The sequence below is a fragment of the Uloborus diversus genome, chromosome 6 (genome assembly GCF_026930045.1).
Source record: "Uloborus diversus isolate 005 chromosome 6, Udiv.v.3.1, whole genome shotgun sequence".
Taxonomy (NCBI): Eukaryota; Metazoa; Arthropoda; class Arachnida; order Araneae; family Uloboridae; genus Uloborus; species Uloborus diversus.
This window is the reverse complement of record NC_072736.1, coordinates 123,507,466-123,523,386: the sequence shown is the minus strand read 5'-3', so window position 1 is coordinate 123,523,386 and position 15,921 is coordinate 123,507,466. Positions and strand designations below refer to the sequence as shown.

Genomic DNA, 15,921 nt, shown 5'->3' with positions numbered 1-15,921 from the left:
GTTCAAATATCTGTGTTGTAAAATGCTTATAATTAGAATGAGTGATAAAAGTTAGTTAAAAAACAAATTATTTTATATTATATTCTTCTCGTTTAGCATAACTTAAATGGATAAGCGGGATTTTTGCAGAGCTTGAAAGAAAAATAGGGATATATGTCCAGTGATGTTCCCATCAAGTTTTCTGAGTATATACTCCCAGTAATCCATTACGCACAACATGTGTATGCGATCATGTACATAATATGTCATAATATAAATATTTTTAGAGCTTGAGGATATACGCTATATGTCTAAAAAAAGTTTGAGAGTATATTGCGTATATGGAGAACCCTATGGGAACACCACTGTATGTGTCAGCTGGACTATCTGGTTACTTTGAGAATTCAGTTGCTATATAAAATATTTTAAAATAATTTGGTATCCACAATATCCAATCACACAGAGGTTCTTAACATTATTGTTTGGTAAGTAGGATTGAAATCCTACTAAACTAGGATTTCCTCATTTCCGTGTGTTTAAGAACAATAATCAACTCGCTATAAATTTATTTTAGAGTCCAATAAGAAGTTCTCATATACTGATGACACTGCAATGACATTATGTATTGCTGCATCTTTGATAGAGATGAAAAAAGTGGATGTTGCGGATATTGCAATGAGGTTAGAATTTTTTCTTTTTTCTTAACCCTTAAAATAACTAATTTATTAAAAACCCTTCCAAACATTTTTTGACTTTTATTTTATGTTTAAATCATGTGTAGAATGCATTTAAAAAATCATATTTTAATTCAAATATGGTTTATGGTTAAAAAACCACTAAAAAATATTGTGCCATAGTTGGAAACAGAGCCATATCCGACTCAGCATGAAACTCGGGGGCAGGCCTGGAGAAGCCTTGTTGGAAGGTCATTGTAATCTCCAAAATTTTCCATATTTAGCAAAAATTTTTCACAATTCATCAAAAATATCATCATTTGGCAAAAGTTGGAGTTCTATTCAGCAAAACTATCATCATTCAGCGAGAATTTAGAACTCCATCCAGCAAAAGTATCATCATTTGTAGAACTTTGGAGTTCCTTTAAGCAATATGGGAATTTCTGCCCTCCCAAAATTTTTAATTTCAGGACCCCCTAGACCCTGATTATTTGGGCATTTGCGGGACTGGTCCCCTCCCTCCCTTCAAGATTTTGGAAACAATGTAATTCTAAAACAGGAGCAGTATTAATTTAATTAAACACCATTAACTTTCCCTTTTAAATGGACTACCAAAGAAGATGTTTACACTTTCAAACTCACTAACAAATTTACTACAGCCATACTCATTGATAAATTTAGAAATTAAAGAAACAGTTAATTTGGGGTTTTTTTTTAAAATATTTTTTTGTTTTGGAAGGGGAGGGAGGATGGCTGCCCTCCCTTGCCTCCTTTCAGATACGCCCATGACTGGAAACAAAATTTCATAACCAAATGTCCTCAAACATTAAGAAATATTTATTTGATTTTCTTTTTATTTTGAAAGTCACTTGGCAAATTTGTCGACGAATAATGGAGTTGCGAAACTGTTTTACATTTGAAAACTACTGTAGGGGCAGTCTTCAAAAAGTGTAACTTTTCTGTTCACACGCCTTTTACGGTAAAAACTTTAAGGAACAAATCATTTAACAATAATTTTTAATTTCATCAAAAATATATCTATTTAAACCTACCAACAATTTTTTAATTATTTTTATTTTAGTAATATTTTTGGTTCACAACATGTGAATTCTCACCTCTGTGGCATGTCACACACATTGTGTGACGGTTTATGTAGCTTAATAACTTGTTTAATTAAAAGTATGTACTTATTTACTGATTGTTCCTTTCACAAGTGTCACAAATACTAATTGTTAAAGTATATTTAATTTTTTAATATTGTGTTTTAGTAGGACAAGAAGTCATGTCACACAATAAATTCTCACCTCCGTTACCTAAACACAAAATGCCATTCCTCATTAACATGTGGCAATAATGACATCAAATTTTATTTTCCATGATACATTAAAGCCCTTCGTTTATTTTCAGCCGTAGTTGAAGTTGTGAGATTTTTGTCAAAAAACAAAAAAATAGATTTTGCTTCAAAAACTTAGTATGATTATTCTGACTTCTCACCTCCATGAAATTCAATTTCAGGTATGTAAATTAATGTAAAACGAGCTGATGTGTGCATCACATGACTTCCTTTTACATCAATTTAATGTCATTTCCCCATTATTTGCAATTTTAATGTGATTCAATAGTCTACTCTCTAAATATCACCAACAATGGCCAAATTGAAACCAAATTTTTTTAAAAAAAGAGCCAAATTTGGCACCACAACTTTGCAACCAAAAGACTGGCGATATATCGCCAAGTGTTCGACAGATTTAACTCCACTTGAGATTATATCAAAATTAACAATGATTTCCCCCCAAAAAGAGGCAAAAGACCCCTTTAGAACCATACAAATGCAACCAAAAAGGGAGGTGCAGAACTAGATCCCACTAGGAGTCTACCTACCAAATTTCAACTTTCTAGAACATACTGTTCTTGAATTATACGACATTCGCATGTCTATACATTCTTAGGCACTTATCCTTGTGTGGTTCAGTCGAAAAAAAACTCAACATTCATTCGAGGATGAGCAAAATGGAAGTTAAGGTCGATTTTTGAGTGAACATTTTTTCGCGAATACAATACTTCCTTTTTTGTAAAAAGAAGTGAACATGTTTTTATATGCTTAACGTGTGCAGATTGTAGCAACAAAGGAAGAAAAAAATCCTTGAAAAATGTATCTATTAGGCCTGTGTTAATGGAAAATTCCTCACCTCCGTACCTTATCAATGTCATTATTTCTGAGGTGAAAATAAATGATGGAGGAGAAATACATCAATAATAAGCATTCTACCAAAATTATAAATTGCCAGCATATCCTCAAATTTACTAAATACTATTTTTTAACATACATTTGAAACTACTAATTAAGCCATACTTTAATTAAGAGAGCTTAATATTATATTAACACTAATCATTAAAATAGCTTGTTGTTTGTACCAATTAATAAAATTACTACTTTGATATTAAATTGGCCTTTACTTTCAAACATTAAAAGTTTTTTTCTTTTTTTTTAATTTCTATGAACTAGACATTTTATTATTATTTTTTATTTATGTGTAAAATAATAGGAACTTAGCTGGACCATTGTTTATGGTTACTTCTAGTAGGTAACACTTTCATGTAAAAACGAAAAAAAAAGAAAACAAAAGTTTTCAAAATTGAATAATATTTGCGTTCAAAAGTTACGTTTTCCGGAGAATGACCCTGTAAGTGTAAAATAGTTCCTCAAATGTATTTTTTGTTTATTTGGCAAAATATTTCAAATTACAAAGTATTGAATTTAGGGTTTCAAAGGGTTTTTATGCATTTTAATCAAAGAATGTGATTATTGATTGTTTGACATCAGAAGGGGGAGGGTGATTTTTTTTCATATTCTAGAGGGTTTTTCTCAAATGATAGCTTTATGAAAAATAATATAGATAAATTATTTTTCATATGGGGTTCAGGATTTTCTTTTTGTCCGAGATGTACCGTGTTTAATAATGATACGTTGTTTTTCTGCTGGGTAATGTTTGTTTAAACGTTTTTGTTAGAAAGATTGAATCGCTTATCGGCCGGAGTTCACTTTGCTCGCTGATTGGGTGGGTTACTTTAGTAGTGCATTGGTGAGTTTGGCGATAAACAATAGATTTGCGGGATCATTTACATTTCAAAGCTATTGTTAATGTGATTTTATACTTTTTTTGTGTGTTTGACGAAGCATTTATTATTGCCAAAGAAAAAACATCCGCTTCACTCGCAGAAGGACTGGGTTCCGTTAGTGTGGTCACTTGGCCCGCTAGGCACTAAGCAATCCATTTTAGGATAATTGTTTTAAAGCAACTGAAAATATATTCCAATGTTTTGGCAAATTGTTTTAAATTCTAAAGAAACTTTTGATTTGTTGAACCGAATGAAACATAATTTTTTTCTTTTTTTTCTAACGCTGTCCATTAAGCATGTGATTTTTTTTTTTTGCATTTTTTAGCCCTCCTTCCCCCTTGGTGATACATGGTGAGGTTGAAGACCAACCATCCCCCCCCCCCCCCCTATATCACGTGTATTTTTAGTACCTACGGAAAATCTTATTGTTCTTTTTAAATATTTATAAAATACAGGTAAAAGTATGATCTAATAATGAAAGACTACAATAATATCAACAAAGACTAGTATAATAAAGAAAGGTATGCAAAAAAAAAAATTAAAGTATAGTATCCTTGGACCACAGATTACCAAGACTTTCTTCCGTGCCAACAACTGGATAAGCATCTTCAGTTGTAGTTGTAGGCACAGTACTTAATTCTTCAAGAACAGAATAATGGAGTCAGGCAGGCACACGGAAGGTTGTCGCAGCTTGTAATCGAGAACTTCACTTGGCTCGTTTGGCAACAGGGCCGCGTCGAATCAAAGTCGCACACTACAAGCCGCTTTTCGGTTGAGTGTTGCGCGTTTGTCGAAAAAATAAATACACGTGATACATTACTACAACCCTCCCTCCCCCTATGTGACCTTTTGTGATTTTTTCTGGGCCCCCTTCCCCTCCCCCCCTTTCGAGCCTCACGTGATTAATGGACGGCCCCTTAGACGGATGGGATAGCTAATTAATCGAAGTTCCCTCGCATGCTGACAACTGAGTTAGGGTAGCATGGTTACTGGGCGAGTCTGGCAATAAACAGTAGAGTTGCGGATCTGTAAGATACTATTTGATGTCTTTTTTGCTTATTTGGCAAAACATTTAAAATTGCAGAAAAAACTGCTTCACTTGCCAAAGAGTTTTAAAGCAGGGTTAGCAAAGTTTTGACATTATGGTCAAAACCACAGTAAAAACCCTGGTTTATACAGTCCTGTCCAAAACTATATTTTTGAAAAATTGTATTCTGTGAGAAAAATTCAAAAACAGAATAAAATGTGTCACAGTAATGCTTTATATTGAACATTTATTCATTGAGAACAGTGAATTTATTTTTGGAGCTGATTTTAATCTAGTTACATAGAAGTTGAACTTTTGATTAAAATTTCAATTTGTATGCATGAGTTTATTTGTTTTTTTGTTTTTTTTTGATATTAGTAACTGAATTTCCCTATGTTTATGCATGTGCTATGAAAATGAAAGCAGGATTGGCAAGTGTTTTACCATCCCATTAAAATTTCTTGTGTCCAAAAGTGTCCAAAACTACTTCTTGAGAAACTATATTTTATGAGAAAGTATCAAAAACGGAAGAAAATGTGTCAAAATTATTTTTTGACTATTTAATATATTTATTCAAAGGAAACATTCAAATATAAATACATATGTTACTTATTTATGCAGCTGATTTTAATCTAGTTACATAAAAATTAAATTCTTCATTAAAAATTTCAATTTGTATATAGGAGTTTTTTTTTTTCATAAACCAAATTTTTCAACATTTATGCATGTGTGCAAAAGAATGTGTTCAAAATATAGAGCAATAATTGACTTAAGAGCGATAAATTACAATTTTTTATGGTTACAGAATGTATTATATTAAAAATTATATTAAAATATGAACTAAAAGAAGAATACCCCAAGTTTTATAACATGAGTGTTCAATTATCAATTTCTTGTTTTGTTCTTTGATCTATGATTTAGAAAATAATTTTCATTAAAACATCATGTAAAACTTATTTGTAAAAACCATTAACAAAATTAAGTTTTTTTTTCCCACCTAAATAATATTGCACATTTAATAAAACATTCCTTTGAACTATAAATGGGAGTGAAATTAGTTGTTTTGATAGTGTTGTGAATTTCCTTTCATAACTCTACCAACAGTTACATAAGGAAGTTTTTATGTAATATTTCTTGGCAATTTTTTTAAGTAAAATATTTTTTAAATGAACCTTTTGGAGAAAAATATTATCAAATGCTCATTATATATATATATATATATATATATATATATATATATATATATATATATATATATATATATATATATATATATATATATGTATACATATATATATATAATAATATTAATAAAAGTGAAAAATATTGAAAAGACCACACCAAGAGCCCATAGATGCGCAACGCAGCAAAACTAAAAAGCCAAGTAAATATAAAATTAAGCAAACTGAATTACAAATATTAAACAAATAATAAATAACAAATGATGATAAAAAGGAAAAAAACAGCTATTAAGTAGGAATAGAAAAAGAGTGAATCCAGAGCTCATCAGCCGTAGAGGATTCATTAATTATGGTCAAAAGACCAAAATTTTAACTATAAACTAGAAGAGAACTTGTTTTCCTAATTAGTCAAGGCGAAACCCCCTGCTTTTAGTTTTAGGTTTGAGCTCTAGTTTATTGTTTTTAGTTTAGCAAGTGGTGCGTTTGCCCATTGTTACTCTATATTACATGTACTGGAGTTTAAACATTCTCTTCTAGTTTATAGTTAAAATTTTGGTCTTTTGACCATGATTAATGAATCCTCCACGGCTGATGAGCTCTGGATTCACTCTTTTTCTATTCCTACTTAATAGCTGTTTGCATTTTTCCTTTTTATCATCATTTGTTATTTATAATTTGTTTAATATTTGTAATTCTGTTTGCTTAATCTTATATATATATATATATATATATATATATATATATATATATATATATATATATATATATATATATATATATCTTAATATATAAAAATCTTCTGTGCGGACGTTTGTCACCATAAGTCTTTTAAACGGTTGGACCGATTTTGATCAAATTTTTGTGTGTAATTAAGAGTTGGCAAGCATGGTTTCAAAGCGAGATGGATTGAATCGGAAACGTTTTTGTTAATTAATTAATTAATTTAAACATTGGATGGTCACATCTCCCAAGTGATTAATATTTATTTTAACCTATTGTTGAGCGAGAATTGAAATAAATATTTAACCAGTTGCCAAAGGACAATAAGAAAGCCAGCTCTGCTTTTTGTAATGAAATTTCCTACTGTGACACGTCAATTGAGAATAGATAAAGCGTAGAGAGGGAGAGAGAGGAGCCTTCATTTCTTGAAAGCAATGATTTTAGGTCCAGTGATGTATTTTAAAGTAAAGTAATGGAAGAAATCGGATTTCTTTCACTAGGTTCACACAAAACGCGTATTTTTTGTCGTAGTTAAACCATGTGACCGGGTCGGTGCTTTAGGTTTTCCTAACCAAATGATGGGATAGTACCGTACATAACAACATTTGTTTATCGGTTCAAATTCATCTGAGTTTTGGCACCAATGCTAAAAATACTTTAAGGATTATCAAACTAATCAGTACATTATTAAAGGAAAAGATTGCGGAATTTGAAGACGAAATACATTTTTTTTCGTCCAGATAAATTGTAACAGGGTAGTTCTGTAAACACAAGATCAGTACAGTGGAAGATTTTTTATCTTTGGTGGAAAGAACAAATTAGGCAAATATATGAAGTTTTCGTTCAAAAGATGGGACCGCTAATCGATATGAGTTCGCTTCGCTCACTGATAGGCTGGATTACAGGAACTTGGTGGCTTGGTGACCTTGGCCATAACAATACAGTTGCGTGATTATTTGTTTACTACTGTTAATGTAATTTATTGTATCTTTTGTTCATTTGATGAAATATTTTAAATTGCAAAGAATTGTTTTTGATTTTTAAAGAGTGTTTAGTCTTTTTAATTGAAGAAAGTGTTTATTTTACATCTTTTACATCGGGAGGGACGACAGGAGTGATTTTTGCTTATTCAGGGAACTCTTTTTACATTTATCATTTTTTAAACGATATCCATTTGATAGTTTATTCTTTTTCATATGGGGGACGTTGCAGTGAGATTTCCCATTTTTACTAGATGGGAAAGTTCTTTTTCTATACTTAATATACTTAATATCTGAGGATGATTTTTATCCTTTGAGTATGGCTAAAGGAACAAACCATACAATCTCTGAAGATCTTTGAAGTACGCGAGAAAAAATAGCTGATGAAACAACTGCACAGTGGGCACTAAATAAATCAAGTTGTAATAAATATACACACTCTGACACCAAGCAGCTAAAAACATTTTCTATTTATTTATTTTTTTCAACAAAACGGCTGAAACACTTGATAGTTTATTGAAAATTTTCAACTTTTCAATTGACAAAATTTGAACAGAACAGCGTCTCTGTCGGGTCCTCTAGTATATATATATATAACTAAACCTCATTAATATCTATATTTATGCATTACGAACATTGAAGTAAATACGAATTGAAAAGATTACACCGGTTAAGCTTTAGCATAGTTTTGGACAGTTTCGGACACTTTTGGACAGTTTTGGACGGTAAAAACCACCTGTCCTGTCCTTAACCAGTTTTGGACAGTCCAAAACCCAACCCTGTTTTAAAGCGACCTGAAAATCTAATTTAATGTTTTGGCAAATACGTTTTAAATTCCAAAGAAACTTTAATAGGTTTTTTGAAAAGGTGTGTACACATTTTAATTAAAGAAAAATGATCATTTCACATCACAAGGGGCGTCAATTTTTTTATTTAATGGACTTCTTTTAAATTTTTATCACGGGAGCAGTAAATATTACCCAATATCAAATTAGTAGAAAAGAATAATATTTTAAGAGGTTAGCAAGTTCATCCCCTACCTAGGATGACTAAAATTTAAATTGTTTGAGTGAATAATGAAATTCTGAGCTTAATGTTGCTGTCTTATATTTGCACAATTTTTATTATGAATTACTGATAACAATTTCATTTTAAACAGATTTACCAATGAATTCTTTGAACAACCTAATCGAGGGTATGGACATCATGTCATGGACATTTTTAAAGCTTTGAAAGAAACAGAATTCTGTGATGTTTTCCAACCCGCAAAATTGCAGTTTGATGGATCTGGCTCCTATGGAAATGGTGCACCAATGAGAATTGCTCCTCTGGCTTTATTTGCTCATGATGCTGATGATAACTACGTTATTGTATGCATTGATGTGTAATTATTTTTGTGTGTGTGTGTGTGTATAATATAGCATTAGAAATCCTTAGAAAAATTATTTGTTCCTGCAGACAAGTAATCATGAATATATACTGGTCTGTCTACAGAATGACTAGTCTACTTTACACAACATGTAATTAACTTAAAATATATTTCCACACAAATTTAGAATTATTATTATTTTTTAAATTTGGATCTTATTTTTTCCCGAAAATTGTCATAATATAGCTAATTTGCTTTAATTTAAAAATCATATGAGAAACATTTACCAAAGTTTGTTCAAACAAAGTACCTAAGTGCAAAAATAAAACTTTGAAAATGAAAATTAATTTCTTAATTGAAGCCAATCGACCACTGGTATTACGCACTACTGAATTATATTTCATGATGGTCGAAGCAATTTTCACTGGTCTCGGACCACTGGACCACCAATGATTTTGAATACTTGTGTACACTCAAACCAGTAGTGCAGTAGATTGGGACTGCATAAAAAAATGTAAAAAAAAAATTCGCTCAAAATTGTCCTATTAAACACTGGTTTTAAGATAAGTTAGTCAACCGAGTCCGAATTTGATTGAAATTTTCATATACCGCAAAAAAAAAAAAAAAAAATCTGCACAAAAAAAGACCGCACAGAAACTGGTTTGAGTGTACATTAAAGCTCTAGACTAGGGGTTCTGAATAGTAGCTACTGGCTATTTAAGTCACAAAAAATGGTAGCCACTTTTGTACTTTTAGTAGCCATTTTTTAAAGAAAGTGTGCACAGCGCAATGAATAAATAACCAATTAGTAATGTTAACAACAATTAAAAGCTTGATATTCTATAAAAAAATATATAATTAATTGAAAGCATAGTGGTAACCAGACTTTTGTTTCGGGGTGGGCTTTATCAAACGCATTTCTTCAAGAATCTTTATGATCAATAAAAATTAGTTTCATTCGTACATTTCATTGCTTTTTGTTATAATATATTGTTTTAATGAGGAAGAGATGCTTCTGCTTTAAGGGTGCAAATAATGCAAATAACAAATTAATTTAATGGGGGAAAAAACTGATTTGGGCCCATACTTTGTACGCCTAGTAAATAAAGGATGCATTTTTACCAACGCAAAAGTTGGGATGCACAATAAGCAAGTTGGCCGGTTACCGATTAATCGGCTGTTGATAATCGGCTCTGGTATAGTGCCTAGAAAGAGTAGTGTGCCGATCGACGGGGAAAAAATGAGATAAGATCTGAGGAAAAGCCAGATGGCACTGCGCTCAAGGAGTACGTTATGCTCCTCAATCAGACTCGTTTTAAATCGGCGATTGCATGTTGATTTCACAGTTTAAAAGCCCCGTTTTTCGGATTGAACTTATTTCTGCGCAAAAGACAAATTCTGTTATAAGTGCTAATTGTTACATGGGTGTTCATTTATTTTTTGAAGCATACAAAATTACCTTTTGCTAATTTATCTTCAATGAAAATAGTAGACTATAAGGGGCCATTCATTAAATACGTAAGGGTCTCGAGGGGGAGGGGGGTTGGAAAAGCCTCTACGTACCCTTACTTGGGGGGGGGGGGTCAAACTCATTCTTACATAATATTTTCCAAGTCGGTATTTCACATTAGAAATTGTGCGGTCAAGTGATTTGGCAGAGATTATGTTCCATTTGCATCTGGAAAGTAAGAAACGTGTTTGAGTAAGATGTTTTTTTATTTGTTTTACAAAGAATTTATAGTGTAAAATATAATAAAAGAGTCGCATTGTGTAAGGTATGTTTTATTTGTAATTAACATGACATCAAAACAAAAAAAAAATGTCGAAAAACATTCAGTTTAGATTCTAATTTTTCAGTAACTATTTCTTTATGCAAAAGGTTTAATTTAATAATGTGAATTTAATAACGATTCCAGTGATGTAACGATTCCAAGATTTGTTATTTTATCATATTGAAAAACGAAATGAAATCTTACGTAAGAAGGGGGGGGGTGAAAATCTTACGTACCCTTACATGGGGGCAGGGGGGGTCAAAAATTGCCAAAATCATCCTTACGTAATTAATGAATGGCCCCTAAGTATTCAATAACTGTGCGTCTCTTATTTCTCTACTAATAATAAAGCTGAAAGTCTCTCTGTCTAGATTTCTGTCCAGATTTCTGTCTGGATCTCTGTAACGCGCACAGCGCCTATACCGTTCGGCCGATTTTCATGAAATTTAGTACAAAGTTAGTTTGTAGCATGGGGGTGTGCACCTTGAAGCCATTTTTTAAAAATTCGATTTGTTCTTATTTTATTTCAATTTTAAGAACAGTTTCCAAAGCAAAATTATCATAAGATGGACGAGTAAATTACGAAATTATCATGACGTGGAATCGTAACATGGGAAGAGTGAATGAACATAGCCAATTGGCGAGAAATTCATCATCTATTATTTGTAAATATACAGGCTAATCAAATGACCTTTTAATTTTCTCCTCCGGGCAAAGTCGTGCAGGTACCGCTAGTTTCAAAATAAAACTGCTTCTAAATTCTTGAAGCTAATTAAAATTATCAGGGCTTCTCAGTCTGAGTCGAAGAGTCGGAGTCGCTTGAAAACCTACCGACTCCAACCTGTTGTTTTTTTTTTAAATTTTCAAGGACTTTCCTTACATTTAAAAAAATAATAGGGCCACTTGCACCGATCACATATATAACTACATACTAATTTGCAAATAACTGCAATTGGCAAACGACTGGCTTGATTATTTGTTGAATTTTTGGTAATACTCATCAACGGCAAACTGCTAGTTTGCTTATTTTTACAACGTTCTTTAGAACCTGTCAGCAAATGGTTTTGTTGTCGATAATTATCGAAATAGAAGTAGTTTTTGAATCTGACATTATCACTGTCAAAAAAAAGTATTTATGTATTTTTATCTTTTATCTCATATGTAAAATAGCGAAAGAAATGTATCCTTAAATACTAAAAACAAATGGGGAACCTCCTCGTCCCTCTCCTTTGTCTAATATTGCTTATGATAGCTTTAAAATGTTCTTTTAAGAGGAAGCGCAGCTTCTGAATCTCCCTACCCTTAATCAGGAAACAACATGGCAATGTTACAATTAAAAAATCTAAATAAGTAGCGATCAAAAGAACATTGTGATACATGTTTTTGGACGCAAAAAATATTTTCCCGTTGTCGATATATGAGATTTTAAAGCCTATGGGCATTTTAAGAAAAGCGAGTCTCATTGTTCCAAATTTAGCGAGTTTCGATGAGTACAGACATTTTTCTCACGCTCTGTAGATATGGATGTCCTGCCACATGCAGACGAGGAAATCGTCTGTGAGAAATTGGTACCTTCAATCCCTCGCCAAGTGTTTAAATTTGCCACTTTCCTTAAAATTTTGGGAGAATACTTTTTATCTCGATAACGGGGGACGATAACAATAATAATTATCAATTTTGTACAGGATTTTAAAAGGCTGAAATTCAAGAAAAAAAACTTTTTTTTAAATAATAACTTACATGCTTGTTCAGGGTGGCGACAGATCAGGGAAATCAGGGAGATCAGGGAAAAGTCAGGGAACTTTATTAATCAGGGAAAAGTCAGGGAAATATCAGGGAATTTTGAAAAAGTAACAAAAAATCAGGGAAAATTGATTTAATGAAGAAAAAAAATTTTTTTTTGCTTTACAAAATTAACTACTCTAATTCCCTACGCATTTTCCGCCAATTATCTGTTCAAAAAAAAAAGTAAAATTAATAAGGTGCGATTATACACTGCCGCATATTTGTGCATCTTATTGAATCTTACTTATTAACCACAGGATGAACTTCCTAAGATTGCTTCTGTGTCTGTTAGGTTGTTTATTTTACCTAGATTGAAATTTCCTTTTACGCTTTCAATGCTACGTAAAATAAACAACCATACAATCAAAGAGGAAGTTTTCATTAATGCCTTAGCTCCTTTCCTTTATTCCATTGTCTCGAAAGTAATTAGCGTAATCGCGATTTCAAGAAGAAATCTTTGGTTTTTGAATTAATACTATAAAAGCTTAAAAGTTATTACTTCTTCGCGTTTTTAATTTAATTACTAAAATTGAACTTTCAATTAAAAAAAACTTTGTTTTTTTGCCGTTATACTATTTGTTTTCACTGCAGATTATATAGGTTTTCTTTTCTTCAGACTTAAGTGATTCTTTAATTTTATAACCAAATTGCATTTTTCTTTTATATACAGTCGAACCTCCATATATCGAAGTAGCAAATTGCCGGAAAAAAATTCGATATATAGAAATTTCGATATATAGAAACACAATCTTATTTTATCATAAAAATATCCTAAAACATTAAAATTAAAACTAATTTTCGTGCATGAAACCCAACTTCTAATTTGAACGAGCATCGGATTAAATGAAAGTTAATGGTAATTAAAAATTTAACAGAAATTACATTTTTGCTCCTTCATACACATTCATTCTTCGGAAATTCAACTTGAACCGCCACATTAGGGGATTTTCGTGTTAACAATGTAATCGAGAGAAAAGTAAAAAATCAATCTACTTAACTTGAATGATTTTTACTGAAGCTAAAAATACTAGGAATGATAATCAACAGACAAAAGGGATAACTTGACACTGATTTTAGTGTTACTGGTTGCAACTAAGATTTGAAATAAACTTGAGGGAATGTAAGAACTCCAGAACGGAACAACGACCCTATCTACACACCCTTGAACCCCCTATTCCTTATGAATTTCGTAGCAACCTTTAGTGATCATAGTTTTCTCCGCTAACCTTCATTTTTCATGAGACATACAGTCTAAAGTGGAAAAAAACCTACGAATGTCTCGCAAAAAATTTCGATATATAGAGACTTTTTCGATATATAGAAACATTTTTTCTGTGTAATGAACATAGAAATTTGCTGGGATTTCGATATATAGAAAATTTTGATATGTGGAAGTTCAATATATGGAGGTCCGACTGTATTTTAAAATTAACTAATTGATTTTTTTTTCTTTTTTTCCCTTGCATTTCAAAGTTGTTTGTTACAAAGCAATCTAAGATTTTTTTTCGTTACATACTGAAATCATTTGAAATAGAGTTAACGTGTGTACTTAAGTAAATATCTTTATTTTTTATTGTTAAAATGCTGTATTCATTCATTAAAACTTATGTTCTTGATTAGAGAAAAGCTCCCTATGAATGCATGTCAAATGGTTTCATCTGTTTTGCATAAATATGTCAATTAGTTATCTAAGAATAACTACATTACTTCTATTCTTTCACTATTACTTGTTATTCTGGCAACAATTATTATACTGTTTGAAAACTTAGTTCAAAATTATTTCAACGACTTTTTAGTTCTATCATAAAAACACATATGTTTTTAAGAGTAATTTTAATAGTTTCCTTAAATTCTTATGCTAAGTGGTTTCTGAAAGTAAAGTTTTTTTCTTTTAATTTTCTATAATCTTTCCATGTAGAAAAATTTAATATACTGTTGTGTAGGTTCCCCCCCCCCCCCCCCAAAAAATTGACTTGATATGTTTTTTTAAACCATTTTATTAAAAAAGTGGCATCTTTTTAAAATATATCTTTAGTTCAACAACTTTACACAACTTAAAACGTTTGAAATACTGCATTTAATACAAACATACAATGGATTTCAAGTACAGCAAAGAAAGACAACCATTATCATTGGTAACGTAAATCAGGGAAATTTTCTGAACTTAATCAGGGAAAAGTCAGGGAACTTTTTTTCACAGTTCCTGTCGCCACCCTGTTGTTGATTCTGTTTGTCCGAAAGTCTTATGGTCGGTCGCTAACAGTAACCAGGCGTAGCGTTGCTGGAGATTTCCAACCTATTCTGCAGACCTATAAACTGTAGAGGTGGCGCTACCATGTACCATGCCCAAGTCGGGCTCTTTCTCATTTAGGGGCCTCATTGACTCAGGAGTCGCTCCTTTCTGCTTTAAACTCATGGTGGCTACATGAATGGGGCTTGAGTCTCCCAAGTGGCATTAAAAATAACAACAAACTGCGCCCTTAGCCATCTCGATTGATAATACATTTGCTTTAAAATATAAGTATCAAATTTTCAGAGTCAATTGTGATAAAATTTTGTTTTGAAAACATCCTTGTCTTTGTGTCTACTTCAATAATGATCTTTTTATTGTCAATATTATTTTCCACATAATTTTATATACGAAAACTACAATATTTGGAGATCTTTAAAATTTCATACAAACCCAATATTTGTTAGGCAAATTAATATGAACAATTACATTTATAATAGATTTATATGTGGTTATTTCAGTTTCATCTGCGGAAAGATCAAGTTTTATTTTTTTCAAACAGAGAACATTTTTTTAACTGCATAATTCCTGATGGACCTTTTCTTTGGTAATTTTTTAGTAAAGTATGTTGGCAGATTTGGGAAAATTGTCGGAATTGCCTCATCTTTCAAAAAAGGTTTTCCCCGAGGAATCAAAACTTCCTCACCATTTATAATATGCTTAAAATGTGTTTCAATAAAATGTTTTTCGAAATGCAGAGAACAAATTGTGCAATATTTATCAAAAACTTTATCTAACCTGGGAATTAACGAATTCCACTTTAGTTTTTCTTCATCTGCTGGAGCTTTAAAAAGCGTAACTTTTTCCTTGAATGTTTTGTATCCACTTTTGAACCCTGGTATGAGACAAGATAAAGCTTTATTTCTTCTAATGTTCAACTTTGATGCCTCCATTAAAAGCATTAAACGCTGTTTCATGAAATATTCACGAAATAAAGGTAAGAAAGAGAAAGGCGGAACTAAATTGTAACAAAATCCCATGTGTAAACACCGCGAAATTGAACGTGCACCTCGACTGTACTGCC

The 15,921-nt window shown here is 31.5% G+C and overlaps 1 protein-coding gene across 1 annotated transcript in view; it reads left to right on the top strand.

The window, feature by feature from the left end:
- LOC129224056 (ADP-ribosylhydrolase ARH3-like) overlaps positions 1 to 15,921 on the top strand; it is a 34,291-nt gene that overhangs the window by 4,578 nt on the left and 13,792 nt on the right. The window contains exons 2-3 of the mRNA XM_054858456.1: positions 554 to 659; positions 8,841 to 9,051. Of these exons, the coding sequence (XP_054714431.1) occupies positions 554 to 659; positions 8,841 to 9,051 (317 nt within the window). The remainder of the gene's footprint in view (positions 1 to 553; positions 660 to 8,840; positions 9,052 to 15,921) is intronic.